The 14,742-nt window shown below is 34.4% G+C and overlaps 2 protein-coding genes across 2 annotated transcripts; both read right to left on the bottom strand.

Annotated features, from left to right (window-relative positions):
* Positions 1 to 5,547: 5,547 nt before the first annotated feature.
* On the bottom strand, positions 5,548 to 11,834 carry LOC120331109 (ubiquitin carboxyl-terminal hydrolase 22-like). The gene is made up of 11 exons (XM_039398144.2): positions 11,701 to 11,834; positions 11,258 to 11,352; positions 10,399 to 10,525; positions 10,123 to 10,323; positions 9,443 to 9,544; positions 8,732 to 8,886; positions 8,109 to 8,293; positions 7,758 to 7,896; positions 6,816 to 6,963; positions 6,288 to 6,424; positions 5,548 to 5,845 (listed from the first exon to the last, which is right to left on the bottom strand). The coding sequence occupies exons 1-11, from the start codon at positions 11,821 to 11,823 to the stop codon at positions 5,653 to 5,655; spliced, it is 1,605 nt and encodes a 534-aa protein (XP_039254078.1). The 5' UTR covers positions 11,824 to 11,834; the 3' UTR covers positions 5,548 to 5,652.
* Positions 11,835 to 11,856: 22 nt separating this feature from the next.
* Positions 11,857 to 13,458, bottom strand: LOC120331110 (cytochrome b5-like). The gene has a single exon (XM_039398145.2). The coding sequence runs from the start codon at positions 13,345 to 13,347 to the stop codon at positions 12,934 to 12,936; it is 414 nt and encodes a 137-aa protein (XP_039254079.1). The 5' UTR covers positions 13,348 to 13,458; the 3' UTR covers positions 11,857 to 12,933.
* Between the last annotated feature and the right edge of the window lie 1,284 nt (positions 13,459 to 14,742).

Raw genomic sequence — 14,742 nt, 5'->3', positions numbered from 1 at the left:
TTCACAACCTAATTCAATTTTGTTACAATTTAATATGTTTCTTCCATTGCCAAAATCATTCAATAGTGTTATTGTCGGCAGCTGCGAGAGAAATGAAAGTGGCAAAGAAACTGTATTTCATTAAAACAATTAATTACTATCGCTAAGAAAGAATACTAACTAGGTTTAAAGTAGTTATGAACAATTTTTTATGAACTGGACGTATCTTTTCCCGTTATGAATTTTGTGCAAGGCCCGAGCATAATTTGATGGCAAAGATTATTTTTGTATTCGAGATATGGAATCATCGTATTCCACCACGCTTTCGTGAAGTAGTGCAATTTGCTAAATTTATGAAAGATTTATCAAGTTTCAATGCATCAGTGTTTAGACTACCACGCGTTTCGCCAGATTACTTTCGCGTGATGACAGATCGCAAGAGTGGTCAAATAGTCTATTTTCATCATATCGAATAATTTAACGATTTGTCTAATATCGGGTTGAATTCGGGATTTTATTCCGATTTTTACCTTTTGGGTCGGCTTTGATCTTTCTTTCCACCGTTTGTAAATTAACTGTCATAATTTTAAGCTTAATATATATGTTATCATTTCTGACGCCGGGATGCGGATATTGATGAAGACCGATAGTCGACCTTCTTGATTTTACTTTTTAAAAGTATGGCTGTTTTATTTTCGTATTAAATAGTGAATAAAAACCCCAAGTCATTGCGTGAATCCTGAATGCTATTTTGAATTCAAATTATGATTAAATAAGTCAGCAATAATGACAATTCTACTAGTCAAATGATAAATCCTTGGTACAATTTGAGAAAAAAAATTCGCAAAACTTCCACTTCCACTCGAACTGTAAGCGTGGATGGTTTTTTCAAAATAAGTATCAAATAAAATGATATAACCTGCCATTTGTTAGAATATCTATATGTGGATAACAAAGCCCTAAAATCCCGGGATTTTTAGGAAATAATTGCGGGATCGGGATTGAAAAAAAAGTCCAAATCCCGGGATTCCGGGATCGGGATTTCCCGGGGTCCCAACCCTAGTCATTAGCCAACAAATCAAACACAAACAGCAACATTCAATAAGTAAAAGAAGAGTAATCGACTAACAACGGAATTGATAGGAGGTTGGAAGGACCCACGCCCACTAGAAGTACGTTAGGGACGAAACTATACGGTCACTAAATCGAAACAACTCTCCTGGCATTAATTAAAAAAGGTTGACAGATTACATTTTATATAATACCAATTATGAAACATTTCAACTTGTTGTAACTAACAATCAAGCAACAAGAGTAATGTGACACATATTGAGTCGAATTTGAAATTGGAGCGGCAAGGAAAAACGTTTAATTTTGTATCACACAAAACAAAAACGTACAAATTGAAAAGTTATGAATCAGTACTTATTCACAAAAGACTAGAAATACTTTTTGAAAAAAACATTAAAACTGGAAATTTCTTCTAGGTTTTCGTTAATATCGTTCCAAATTCTCACACCCTGGTACTTTATGGAATTTTGGGCACGCGAGGATGAAAATCGTGGTGAAAATAATCCTCCCTTTCGAGATGAACGAGTACCATATTTATGTGCATTTTTTGTTGGAACAAAAAATGCCGTATTACGCGAGGGGCAGTGCTATTTACCGCCTGATACATGAGCCTTCCCATTTCATAAAAATATAGATCTTTCATTTTAAGAATACCAATACCAAGGATTTTGTGATAACTACTCAAATTTGCCCAGCGTGGCACGCCACAGATGGCTCGAATTGCTTTATTTTGGGTTAGCTGTATTTTTTTAAGACTGTTTTCTTCACAGCAACCCCAAGTTACGATAGCATACACGGCATACCGAATATAAGAATGGAATAATAAATAGTAAATGATTTTCAAAGCATGCAATGTCAAATAGTGTCTGAGTTTGAACATAATCCCAGTCACTCTTGATAACTTGCTATATATAGATATTCTGTATGAACATGTCATTTAAATTTGTTGTCAATAAGTATCTCAAGATATTTCATGCATGACACTGATCGTAAATATATACATTTTATCACCAAAAGATACATGGAAAGCTTTACCTATATTTTATGAGTAAAGGTCGATTTAGAATAATTTACAGCTAATTTATTTGCTCTCATCCAGGCATCCACTTTGCTTATTTCATCATTTATGAGAATTTGAAGAATATGAGGACAGTGGTGGCTTTTAGCAATACATGTGTCATCAGCAAACATTCTGGTGTCACTAATGGTAGCATTATTTAGATCATTAACATAGATTAAAAAAAAGGGTGAAGGCCCCAAAATTGAGCTCTGTGGAACTCCGCAAGATATTAGGAGATATGGTGAAATCTAATTTGACATATTGACTTCGCTGACACAAGTAGCTTGTCAGTAATTTATCAGCAACACCACGATTACCATACATGACAGTTTAGTTAGCAATATAGAATGATTTACTCTTTTACTGTATCGAAAGCTTTCGATAAGTCAAGAAAACCATTACAATTAATTTTATTGTTTTCTAAGTCATCCATATCAGATGTCATGATATCAAGCACGGCATGGGTGGTACTACACAGCCTTCACGGAAACTAAATTGATATTCACTTATAACATTGTGCTTGTCAAAAATTAGTTTAATTAATAATTTGACAAAACTTTACGATCTCCAGCTTTGTGGAGTGGTGTTACTCGCAATTTTAGAAATTGATGAAAAGATCCCATTTTTATACACAAAGAAAACAGACTTGCTAAGTAGGGAGATATAATATCAGCTGTAAACTTAATAAATTTTGGTGGAATATTATTAGGGCCAATAGCCTTGTTTATATTAATTTTGGTTAGTTCAACTAATAGTTCATTTTCACTCACTGGTTCCAGATAAACGGTACTTTTGACCTGCCTTTGCACATAGAGTTTGAAAACATCAGAATTTAAGAGCTTAGACGAAAGAGAATTTTCAATAGACACAAAATAGTTGTTGAAACAATTGGTTATTTCTAATGGATTTTTAACAATGGAACCATTTCCATTTAGAATTTTTTTCTGGGAAAGATAAATTCCTTTTGGGCGAAATTAAGGACTTTATTGTCTTCCAAGTTTCTTTTGAATTAGATTTGCTTCCTTTAAATTTGTTTGTATAATATACTTGATTTGCTTCTTTAATAGAACGCCTGAGAATCTGTCTGAGTGAAAAAGTGTGTCTGAGCGGATGCGTAAAAGGAGCATTGTTTCGTCAATTTTTGCATCTTGCTGATTGGCCAATGTCACGAAGTAAACAAGGATGTTGATGCTCGGGGAAAGGTCCATTAGCTCACGGCTGCTTCGCAACGCTTGAATGGTAATGGACTACAATTCAGGAGTGGCCAATCAGTATTCGTCTGGGAATCGATCGACTGATTGATAATATTGTCACACACAAAAATGTATGAGCAATAATTTTAAACTGAATATCAAAATTGTGACCTCTATTCAGGTCGCCAATGCTAGGACTACTGGCCATACTATCTGCTACGCTTTCACCTAGTATGCCATAGATTCTAGGTTGTGAAGCTGAATATTTAAAAATAAATGTGGGTGACCATGAAACGTAAGGTACGATTACCAGATTGAATTAGTCGTATTTTTTGATGCCGCATTTTGACAATACCCTACCCAGACGAGAGATTTTAGTTGTTGGAGTAGTGCTTCAATCCTAAAAAATCCTCGCGGGCATGCGCATACAATATAAAAGTCCTCCACGTTTAATAGGATCGCTCTCGTAGGTTTAGTTAGGACAGGTAAGGTTTATATTTTAATATTAATTGAAATGAACTCATCTCGCCTTGCTGTACAATACAATTTTTCTATTCAAAACTGTTAGAATAAGCAAATCTGACACGTACCGGAGAGACCGATTTGATAAAAAGGATTCTATCCAAGATAAGATTCAATCCTGTATACCAGCGTTTCCCAAACTTTTTCGGCCACGGAACACTTACACTTTTTATCTCGCCTCGCGGAACACTAAAAAATGAAAGGGTAAAATTGATAAAGAAAAACGTTGTAATGTAGCGGTTCCCAATGGGTTCGTCGTGGCGAGTTGCCAAATGCGCCGCAAAAACTAACAGAATTATGTTGAACATAACTAAAATATGATTGAATATTTTACATATTTCATTTATTATAAATGTTTTATTGTTTTTCAATTTGAATGCTGTGTATATGAATCAACAAATTCATTTTACCTTTCTATATCGTTTACTTTCCATTACGTAGTGTTTGCCTCTATAATGTTACGTCTAATGGAGATAGACGTACTTTCTGCAACTTCGCGAGCTGCAGTTTATTGATCTGCTGAATCGAGGTTAGCGAACATGAGTAAATTTTTCAGCATTTCAAAGTAAAATCAGACAGAGATGACGGAAGAAGAGTTGACCATTTGCCTTTATTCTTAGGACCTACCTGTTTGCCTATAGCAAAACCAAAAGGAATTATAATGAACTTAACAGTCAAAAAGCTAGGCCGACGGTTAACGAATATGCCCCTACCCTACCTTGGTTAGTCCGCTCTAGGCCAACGGTGACACGATATTGAACAGTCAGTTGGGCGACAACTTCACGATCCCTAGATCGCCATGGCGACCCATTTAGACGTATTTTTGATTTATTTTCCACGCAACACTCGGAAGACGCTCGCGGAACACTAGTGTTCCGCGGAACACAGTTTGGGAAACGCTGCTGTATACCAAAGATACGAAGTTAGATGAACAACAGAAAATTGTATCAACTTCCAGTTTCCACAATAATGATTCTCTTGGAAAATGAAAGACAGGGCTCGCTGATCCATACTTAAGCGAAACTTTATTCCATGTAATATCTAACTCGATTTTCGCACTACTTTCATGACAGAGGCAATTACCAATTAGACAAGAGTGCGAGAAGTGAAGTCCACCGGACAGCCACATTGGTTTAAACTATCAGCTTTTGCGTTATTAGACGCATCACATCCAATGGTAAGAGCCTGCTTACCGAACGTGAAGTATGTTGATAGGTATTTGTTTGTTTGGTAATTATCGATCTCGATGAATGCACGTGCATTCATTATATCTCGGACCAGAAACCTATTGATTTTGGATAAATTATGTCGTATAATTAGCGAGTTATCAATTAATTAGTGATGGAACATGCAGTGTCGCTATTGAGTCAGAGCGAAGGATACACGACGCTAGATCGATAAGTTGGCGGTCTCTGATCGCTATCTCGTTTAATTCCTGATGTTGGCTTTTCTTCGCAACTAATGACTAACCAATTCTAAATACCTAAAACTGAATGCAGCTGCCTCTATTACTTTTATCAAACAGGATTTATCATTTCAAAGTCATGAGAATACTTTTTAGGTGGTATGAGAAAACTCAACCTATGCAAATTGCTATGCTCCTAATTGATGAAAACTGTTGTCAAATAATTGCTTTCGAATTGCTCAGGCGATGGGACCTGATTGTAATATTTACATTACTTCACCGTGACCTTTCAAGACACATTAAAACTTCAGCTATGAATGCATCGTTAATAAATGTACAAACAGATAATATTAGATCCAACGGAGTTAGCATTGCAAAAAAAAATATCCCCATGGGCAGAACAAGTCGCGTATACCAAATTTCTACTCATATTCTAAATACTGTTTGTGATAAAAAAGTAAATATGCTTCGGACTGTAAAACATCTTGAACACTAGCTTTCATAATCACAGAATCATTACAACGAAACCATTGATCTTCATGTTGCCTGACAAAGACTGAGTAATGTCCCCCTTGCAATGACCCAAGATGATTGATTACTGCGAATAGAGAGTACCTGAAAAATAAAATAAAAATGTATATCCAGGCAATGGTAAGATCTAAAAATATGCAATGTACCCCCTATAATTAGATTTATCTGAATATAATAAGTGCAATCTATCTACATAGTTACAAATCTATTTACTCAATATTAGTTGCGGTAAATAAATACTGTGAAGAGGAAGCCGCAACTGACCAGCTGTTTAGTGAGCCACCTCTTGCAATAACAACCAGTTGCTGAACATTTTTAAGCTAATGACAGACTGAGCTAAAACTACCAGTTTGTATGAATCCCTATAGTATGACACTCATCGATTCATCATACATGGAGCATATCTGCATAAAAGATTGAAAGAAAACAACTTTAAATCATGAATAAATGTAAATGAGTTAGGAACCGGGAAAAACATACCATAATTCAAAATATATATTAATACTTTAATAATATAATTCCATACTTATTATTCTCTGAAATATGAAGATCATCCTTCACAACATTTTGGTCTTTCCCATTTGCACTTCTTCTTGATGCCATGAAAGGACTTAAATCCAGATCCATAGGAAAAGAAATGTAGGTCGGTATTTTTCGTCTGGTCTGGAAACAAACAAAACTATAACTGAAACACTATGGTAAATACTGGGCTAAAAAGTATTTTGTTCATGCATATTCCCAATGAATGTTTCCCAGGACTTTGAACAAGAAAATTTGTGACAAAAATGTCTGAGCGTCACTTTTCGCATCTTGTTGATTGGCCAATGTTGAGCAAGTCGATGCTTGGAGAAATATCCATATCCCAGAATTTTAATGCAGAACCATTAGGAGTTCTCTGCTTGGGATGCATTTGTTGATTTTTTCATTTTTTGTTGAAATCCATGAGATGTAACATTTGATTTTTTTTTGCCATTACTTGTAAGTTTTAAGAAAATTCATCAATTAGTTAAAACATTCATTGTTCATAATTAATTATGTCAGAAAACCTACATACCATGTTAGAATGTTCAAAACGCTTCAGATGAAAACAGCAAACAACCGGTAGTTTATTCAAAGTTAATTGTTTAGTCGATTCTTGATAGCTATGACAGCGATTGCACTTTATTTTTGCACTACTTCCAAGGTGTTCCGGTCTTGTAAATCTGAAAATAAATTTGATGAAGATTTAAGTGAAACTACAGTGTTTGACAACTTTTATACAATACGAGGTCACAAGCTTCTACTTGAAGGTGAAGTTAAAGGAAAAAAATTGATTGGTTTTTCATGTGTACCCCTGGAGTGAAAACAAAAAAGATGGCTTAATCATATGGCATACCATAGCCTGACTGTATTCGAAATCAATTCACAAAATTTTGATTATGTTCAACCTAAATTACGCAAAATACATTCTACATTTGAAATATGTTTAAACACTGCAATTGGATGAGACCGATTGCTAGATGATCATCCAATTTGAGATTCACTCAAGAGTACCTTCGTGTACAAAGGAACTAGTGAGTTGATTGTTGACATTGCACCGAGTTAAAGATTAACAGATAAATCAGATGATTGCACTAGACTTGCTTTCTTTAATTATTTTACCAAATATAAAATTTTCATCCTTGCTCTTCATAACACACGCTAATAAAGGTCGGTACAGTTGAGGCATGCTATACTGAACAAGATATGTACAACAGAATTGTTCGGTATTTTAATGAGAGCAACACATTCAATAAGTTTATTAAAATAATTCTACTTCACATCATAATGCTGAATTACATATCAAGCCAATGTTGCAATAAAATGTTACGTTGCTTCAAATGGTGTGATTTGAGTATTTCTATATTAATTTCATCCAGTTGCAAATGGAGTACATAAACCTAAAATATGCACAATTAGGGTTTGAATATCATATCACACCAGCACAAATCTTATCTTAATAATTTTATATCAGTACCTATTCAGGCAATCCTTCAGTGACATCGGTCTGTTATCTGATGACACATGAGGAATTACTGAACTATTATTTGTGTTTTCTGTAGTGGTAAGTGGCTGATGTAGAGGAGAAGTACAATGCCATGGGCTTGAGGTAGAACCTAGAAATATGATACTTTATTATTTAAAATCACAAAAAATGATTATGAGAGAACAGTTAGTGTTTTTTGAAACAAGCATTAGCTGATGCAGTGGTACACTTGAATGTGTGAAAGCATCTATTGAATGATTATTAAAAACTTTCACTTATGTAACGAATCGACGAGTTTCAATGTCACCTTGAAATCACAGGAACATTTTAACTAAACCTCACCTGGTAAGTCAAGCGAGATGTCCCAGAATGGGTCAATAGTCGTAGAAACGCCCTGACATACTTGACATTCAACATCAGATTGCCAACCACCAGTAAATATTTGATCAATTATACAACGACATGGTTGATTTCGAGATCCGGACTTTTTCCCGGTCATTGGGCTGTTGCTGTTCTTTGATTCATTGCTAGCAAACATAAATACAAAGAGAAGCATTATTAGTGTGTTACACTATCCTGATGGGGGTTATTTTGTTACAGGCTTCGACTTGGAACAGTAAATCGCAATGACCATAACCTGCATAGGATTACTATATATTGCAACCTAATCAAAATGTAACATAGTAGATCAAATTTACACAAAAAAGATACACAACAAAACTTAGTAGTACACAAAAGACATGACTAATAAATTGCAGGTATTTCAGAATTAGATTCATAAAGATCTTCAGAGCATTTATGTGTATCATTTAATAAGGATCAAAATATACCATGCAATAAGAAATAACACACTTGCAGTTGATACAAATACACAACAGAATGTCAGAATATTTAGATAGAAATTTGTATGAGATATTTGTGAAAAAGCTTCTATATTAGCAACACAAGAATACAAATGATTCAACCTTGCACTCAAATGTTGATGAAGAAGATCCAGTGCAGCAATAAGGAACTCATGAGCATCTTGTTGTTCATACCCTGCCAAATGTCGAGCATTTGTCCACACAAGATGAAGTAAACGATACGGTATATAAGCAGTTTGCTTAGCAGCATAAAATTCCTGAAAAAATATCAGCAGTGTTCACGATGTTTTCAATAAGCCACAAACCGTACAACTCTGAAATTTCGATGAGATGATGCAACCAATATATGCCCCTTTTTGAGTCAACAGAATCATGCCTCTCACAGCAGCTAGCCTTAATACATTCAATACAATGTATTTCCATTCATGGTTTATATGTAAAATGGATTATTGCAGATCCATGAATTTGTAAGAGCTCGTTGTCACAATTGGTCACACTCACAAGCATCACAAATTACAATAACATGTAAAACGATACCAATAATATGAATAATAATATATGCTAATAAAAAAGGCAGCAATAAATTAACAGGAATAATGCAAAAATATATGTGAAAGTGAATCAAAGACAATGTTGCTAGAATAGCGGTTCACTGGGGACGAGCTTGTCAATATATTGTTCCTCTTCATATAAACCATGTCAAGATATGAGTACACCATACAAAATCAACACCTTTCAACTCCACATGGCAAGAATAATATGAACGCAAAATGATAAAACATTGAAGGAACAAATAAAATCCCTAAAACCTACCTGGAAAAGTCTCATCATTTCACAAACCAAACACCGATCTTTATCACATATATGTTTTTCAGCTAAAAAGTAATCTCTCAACATCGGTGTGTGGACAAATGCCTAGAAATAAACTTTAATAAGGTATACTGTATTAAGATAGGGATGTTCATGTCCAAATAGTTGGTTTTCTAGAATTCTATCTGAGAAAAAATTTCAATTTTGAATATTTTAAAGTTTCATTTCATTTTACATTAAAAGCATGATAAAAACCTAATTCAGCTTTGACATAAATAGCCACTTTACTGCACAAATAAAAACTTTCATAGAAAATAACAGGAATTCGAATATCTGAATTCGTGATAGAGATCTTTTTTAGATAGCAATAACATTGTTTAAACTTACAGTGTAAAGCTTTTACAGAAGTGTTATGATATTTTAAGAGGCAGATGATTTTCAAAAGTGACAGATAGAGATATAGCTATTCAGAAAGATCACTTTTTGTCAGAACACAACCTCTAATTATGTGCTCAATTTTCTTTTTCATGATATTAAGCACTTCAAAGTTAACAAAACTCATAAATTATATCTGTATATGAATGATCACAAGTCATGATGAAATGTACATTCTAAGTTACCAACCAGCCTTTGCATAAAGTGCATTAAGTCGAAAGATTACATTAATATTGCAATAATATTACCTGTAATATGCAGTTCATGAAACAAGTATTTCCAAGGTTAACAAGACCACGCAATCCAATATAGCTCTCTGGTGAAATTTTTCGTCGCTTTGGATTTAGACGAAGATATTCCAAATCCACATCCGAGGGTTCCCAGAATGGCCACATGCTCACATGACTCTCACTCCAACCCATAGATTTGCACATATTTTTCCACTCTGCCTGTTTGATAAAAGAAAATGACATTTTGCTTTGCTTAATCTTAGACATATTATATTCAAATGAATATTGACCAACCTTCGCAATTTTGTCCAACTCTTTGTCATAAACGTAATCAGCACAACGGAAACAATATGTCTGACCAAATGTTAAATCCATAGCAAGAAAGTGATCGTTTTTCTTTGCATGAGCATGCATATGTTGTCTGGGTAAAAAATAGTTTTAGTGAACAGACTATATGATTTCAAATGAATTTTGATCAAAATTGATAGCGCTTTAATTGGGCAGAGCACTCATTAATACTACATAATTTCAAAATCAAATCAAACACATTTGTATTGTAAAATTTTTGATTATAAAGTTTATCAAATAATTTCATTCAACTACCGACTATGAATAAACACACACACAGACATTGAACCCATGACATCAAATCATGTCACTTATTAATCAAATATTATTCATTGGCCATCAATTGAAAGTAATTTTCTCATTTGACACAGATGAATTACCTTAAAAGAAATAAAAATATCCCACAATAGCGAACTGCTCACGAGGTGCCGGTAAACTTATTTAGATAAGACTTTCTCTTTACAAGGTAATGTAGGTTAGTCAAATATAGTCATAGAAATAAATTGCCTGCCTTAGTGAAAAAACATTTCTTCTCAGACTATATTATTATTAAATCAAACATTGAAACATATATCCATCATATTCGGTAGGCTACCACTACCACTGATGGCTACATCGTTTTGTTTTGGGGTAATAGTTATGAAAATGCTCATAACACATCGAGTAACATACAATAATACCAATATACTTTATATTCTTCTGAAAAAGTGTTCCAATTCATTAAGACGGCATCTCGACAACAAATATAGTAAGCTTCATTTTATTAAAAGTCAATTAGAAACTGTAGGATAATCATTTCACTTACTTTTCATAACATCCAAAATATATGCAATGAAGGCAGGCATGTAGTCGACCTTTATATGTCTTGCATACTTGGCATACACAAGACTTTGCACGAACCTGCATTTATTGAAAAAAGAGATATATATGAACCTAGTAATGGGTATAAAAAAAGTGGTAATTTTGACAACTCACTAATCCTGACAAAAAGATGCTTTAAAAATTCTAATTATCAATTGTTTCAAGATAAATAGTAACCTACATAATATCTTTCAAATAATATTTCCTGATACAAATCTCACTGCATTTACTCAAGACATTTTTCAAATATTTTCAATGAAAACGAAAGTTGCGATACATGTTGCAAACAATGAAAACTGCATGTCTCAATTCGAAAAATACTGCTAGATGTTGAAATCCAATTTTTTTCAAGTATCATAAAACAACAATAGGCTAAAAAATGCTTACCTGTCTTGCTTCATGAGTGCTGCAATTCACCAACCATTTTTGAGTTATCTGAAATGGTTTGTGTCCAAAAGAATTCAGAAATGTGACAAGATGTTCACACGATACAAGTGGCGTTGGAGCCATAATTATATATAGAAATATACTATATACATTATACTATAACATTAGAATGCATTTTGATTAAACATTATCGTGGCATATTTAACATTTTTGATTCAACAAAGCAACAATATTACAATTTGACAACATATAACTAATCAATGAATGCTAGAATTTCGTAACACATAGAATTAATAGGCCAGGTTTACAACATACAGTTAAAAAAGATGAATTGTTCAAAAAAATGATCTAGGTGTATGACAGGCTTCAGCTATCTATCAAAATAGAAAAATCCAGATTGATTAGCTGAGCGAATTATTTATCTCAATATAATTATTTATCTCAATATAACACACTGTATCTACAATTTATGCACACTTGGTAAGTTTCATACCAAATTTGTCACCACATGAAAACATGCTTATGTGGAATTAGGAAGAAACTAAGCACAACAACATAGAAATACTTGCATAATACTATTGCAAATTGAAAAGTCAAATTATAGTTTCCAACCACTCGCTGAGTTTTATTTCCTATCAAGCTCATCTGAGGATGTCTTTGGTTGGGCAACAGGCACAGAGTTAAAAGTATGTGAAAGCGTTACATAAAAACTGTTTGAAATCCTGCCAAAATAGTCCTGGGTTATAAATCTTACACAAACAAGTCAATAGTCATTAGTAAATGCATAATAACAAAAGAAATTTCAAAAGACCAAGCAACAGCAATCAGAATACCAAGGAAAACCAGTCAAATCCATACAACAGTTAAAGTCAAATATGGACGATGATTAAATTGTGCACAACATGGGCAGTTTACATTGCACACTTGCTGGTAATTTTTTTTGAAGTATTAGGCCATTAATAACAATTTCTTAGCAAAATTACAAATGCATATTGAGAGTTGAACCATATAGTCTACATGTTTTGAAGGTAAATATAATAATTACTGGAACAAATTAGACATGATGTAGTAAAATTAAAGACTAATTCCTATGCTCAGAAATGCTCAATCGCTGCAGACAAACTTCTTTAATGTCAAAATATGATCATTCTAAGAGCTAATAGAAGATAATTAGTGAAATTTTATAACCATTCATGAATTGGTAAAATTATCTACTCAAAATAGAATGTATTGTTAATTTGAACCAGAAATATAATATCGATAAACAATCGCAACTGCAAATGCAACAAGAGCAGGAATGACCCAATTACTCCAGGCAGTAGGTTCATCTTTGCTCTCATGCGTTGTGACAAATTGTGGAGTTTCCTCAGCAAATCTGTCATCAGGATGAAGTTCTCCAATCAAATATTCTTCCGATAATGACCTTGCATCAGAAGAATGTCCAACATCTTCAAAAGCTTCAGTTGCATTTTTTCCTGCTTGTTCTAACAAAACTTCTTCACCTCCGGGATGATCTTCCAAAAATTTAGTGACATCGTAAACCTTGTTATGAATAACCAACCAAGATGATTTGACACTGTTGTGTTGCTTTACCTCGTCTATGCGAAATACTTTTTTGGATGTTTCTTTCTGTTGTGATTCTGCCATTATCCAGTTATCAGATATTTGCAATCAGTCTTTCTCTCTGTATTGCAATAAATGCTAAGCCTATATTCAATATAATACTAATAATTAAGTAATAGAAAGTTTATTATGATTACTCTGTTTGTTTCACTGCCCCCCCCCCCAAGTTTGCCGATTTAATATAAAAATTGCATGGAGGTATATGAAATGGCATTTGCAAGGCATCTAAAGGTCCTTCCGGTCAGTTTTCCACCCCGTTCCGGTAATTTACGGTCCGTTCCGGTAATGAAAGGAACCGGGATTGTCAGTTTATTTATTTATCACTATTACGAGACGAATAAACATACATCACAGTACAGCAGTATCGAGCACAGGCTGACCAGCTGACAGGACTAAGCATGTCTTCCTATGGTTTAGTGCCACATTTATCATTCAGTTAATGCCGACATACCAAAATGTAGTGCTGCTTTTTAATCAATTAGAGTAACTTAATTACTTACGAAATGTGGTTTTGCTTCATGATAGGGTAGTCTATGCCAGTGGTTCCCAACCTTTCTTCCCTGGCCCTGGCGGACCGGTAAAATTAAATAAAATGTACGGTATTCGCAGACCGGCAAAATATTTGAATGAGTGGAACAGAAAATAATAAAGTATATTTTCGTAATATACTTCAATGTCGGGCAGTCACTATTGACTAGCCTATGCTTCTGGATAAAAAGGGCACACAAACATCTCACTTGAATAAAAACTGTAGCGAACCGAACCGGCAGTCTATGTAATAATTATCCAAGTCCAGAATATCTTCCAATATGATCTGACGTCAAGTTTCCTCCCAATATTCAGTGCAAGTACAATTGTTTTGGGTTGTATTTTTAGTTTATTCATGAAATTGGCTATCTACAGACTACAGTGCTTTTCGAATCTTGTGCACCTGTGGAATTGTTTGTGGTTTTTTTAAAGTGCCCGTCATGGGGTATTCTCAGCGAATTTTACAAATTGTAAGTAGCTGGTTTAGTGTACCGGATTATAGGATAGGATTTACATATTTATCCCGGGGGAGAAGAAAGCCGATAAGACGGCTTATCCATATGGCGAACCACGGCCTCTCGTCCGGTTACCATTCCAAGTCGGGTATGGGATTAGTTTTACTGTATTGTTTGTTTTCGGAAGCATGGACTTGGTGGTGTAGGAAGCCGTAACCGACCAGCGGTTACGTGAACCACCCAAAGACGACGAGGAGTCCAGCAATCCTCTCGCACATAACCATCCCTGCATGGGATTCAAACCTGCGAACCCACGCAAAGTAATTAGAGGTGCGGTGGCGAGCGTATTCCTAACGCTTAGCCCGTTGAGCCACACCGGTTGTTTTGGCTGCTATTGAAAGTTGTCTTTGATTTCAGGGTCCGTCTTTAATTTTTA

The sequence above is a fragment of the Styela clava genome, chromosome 6 (assembly GCF_964204865.1).
Source record: "Styela clava chromosome 6, kaStyClav1.hap1.2, whole genome shotgun sequence".
Classification (NCBI taxonomy): Eukaryota; Metazoa; Chordata; class Ascidiacea; order Stolidobranchia; family Styelidae; genus Styela; species Styela clava.
Note: the sequence above shows the minus strand (reverse complement) of the source record. Positions and strands in the feature narration are given on the sequence as shown.

Coding starts and splice junctions, on each gene's coding strand:
- LOC120331109 (XM_039398144.2), bottom strand. CDS start 11,823: ATGGCTCCAACGCCACTTGTATCGTGTGAACATCTTGTCACATTTCTG. Junction 7,897..8,108: donor CATCTCGCTTGACTTACCAG/GTGAGGTTTAGT, acceptor TCATATTTCTAG/GTTCTACCTCAAGCCCATGG. Junction 6,964..7,757: donor CTGAAGGATTGCCTGAATAG/GTACTGATATAA, acceptor ATTTATTTTCAG/ATTTACAAGACCGGAACACC.
- LOC120331110 (XM_039398145.2), bottom strand. CDS start 13,347: ATGGCAGAATCACAACAGAAAGAAACATCCAAAAAAGTATTTCGCATA.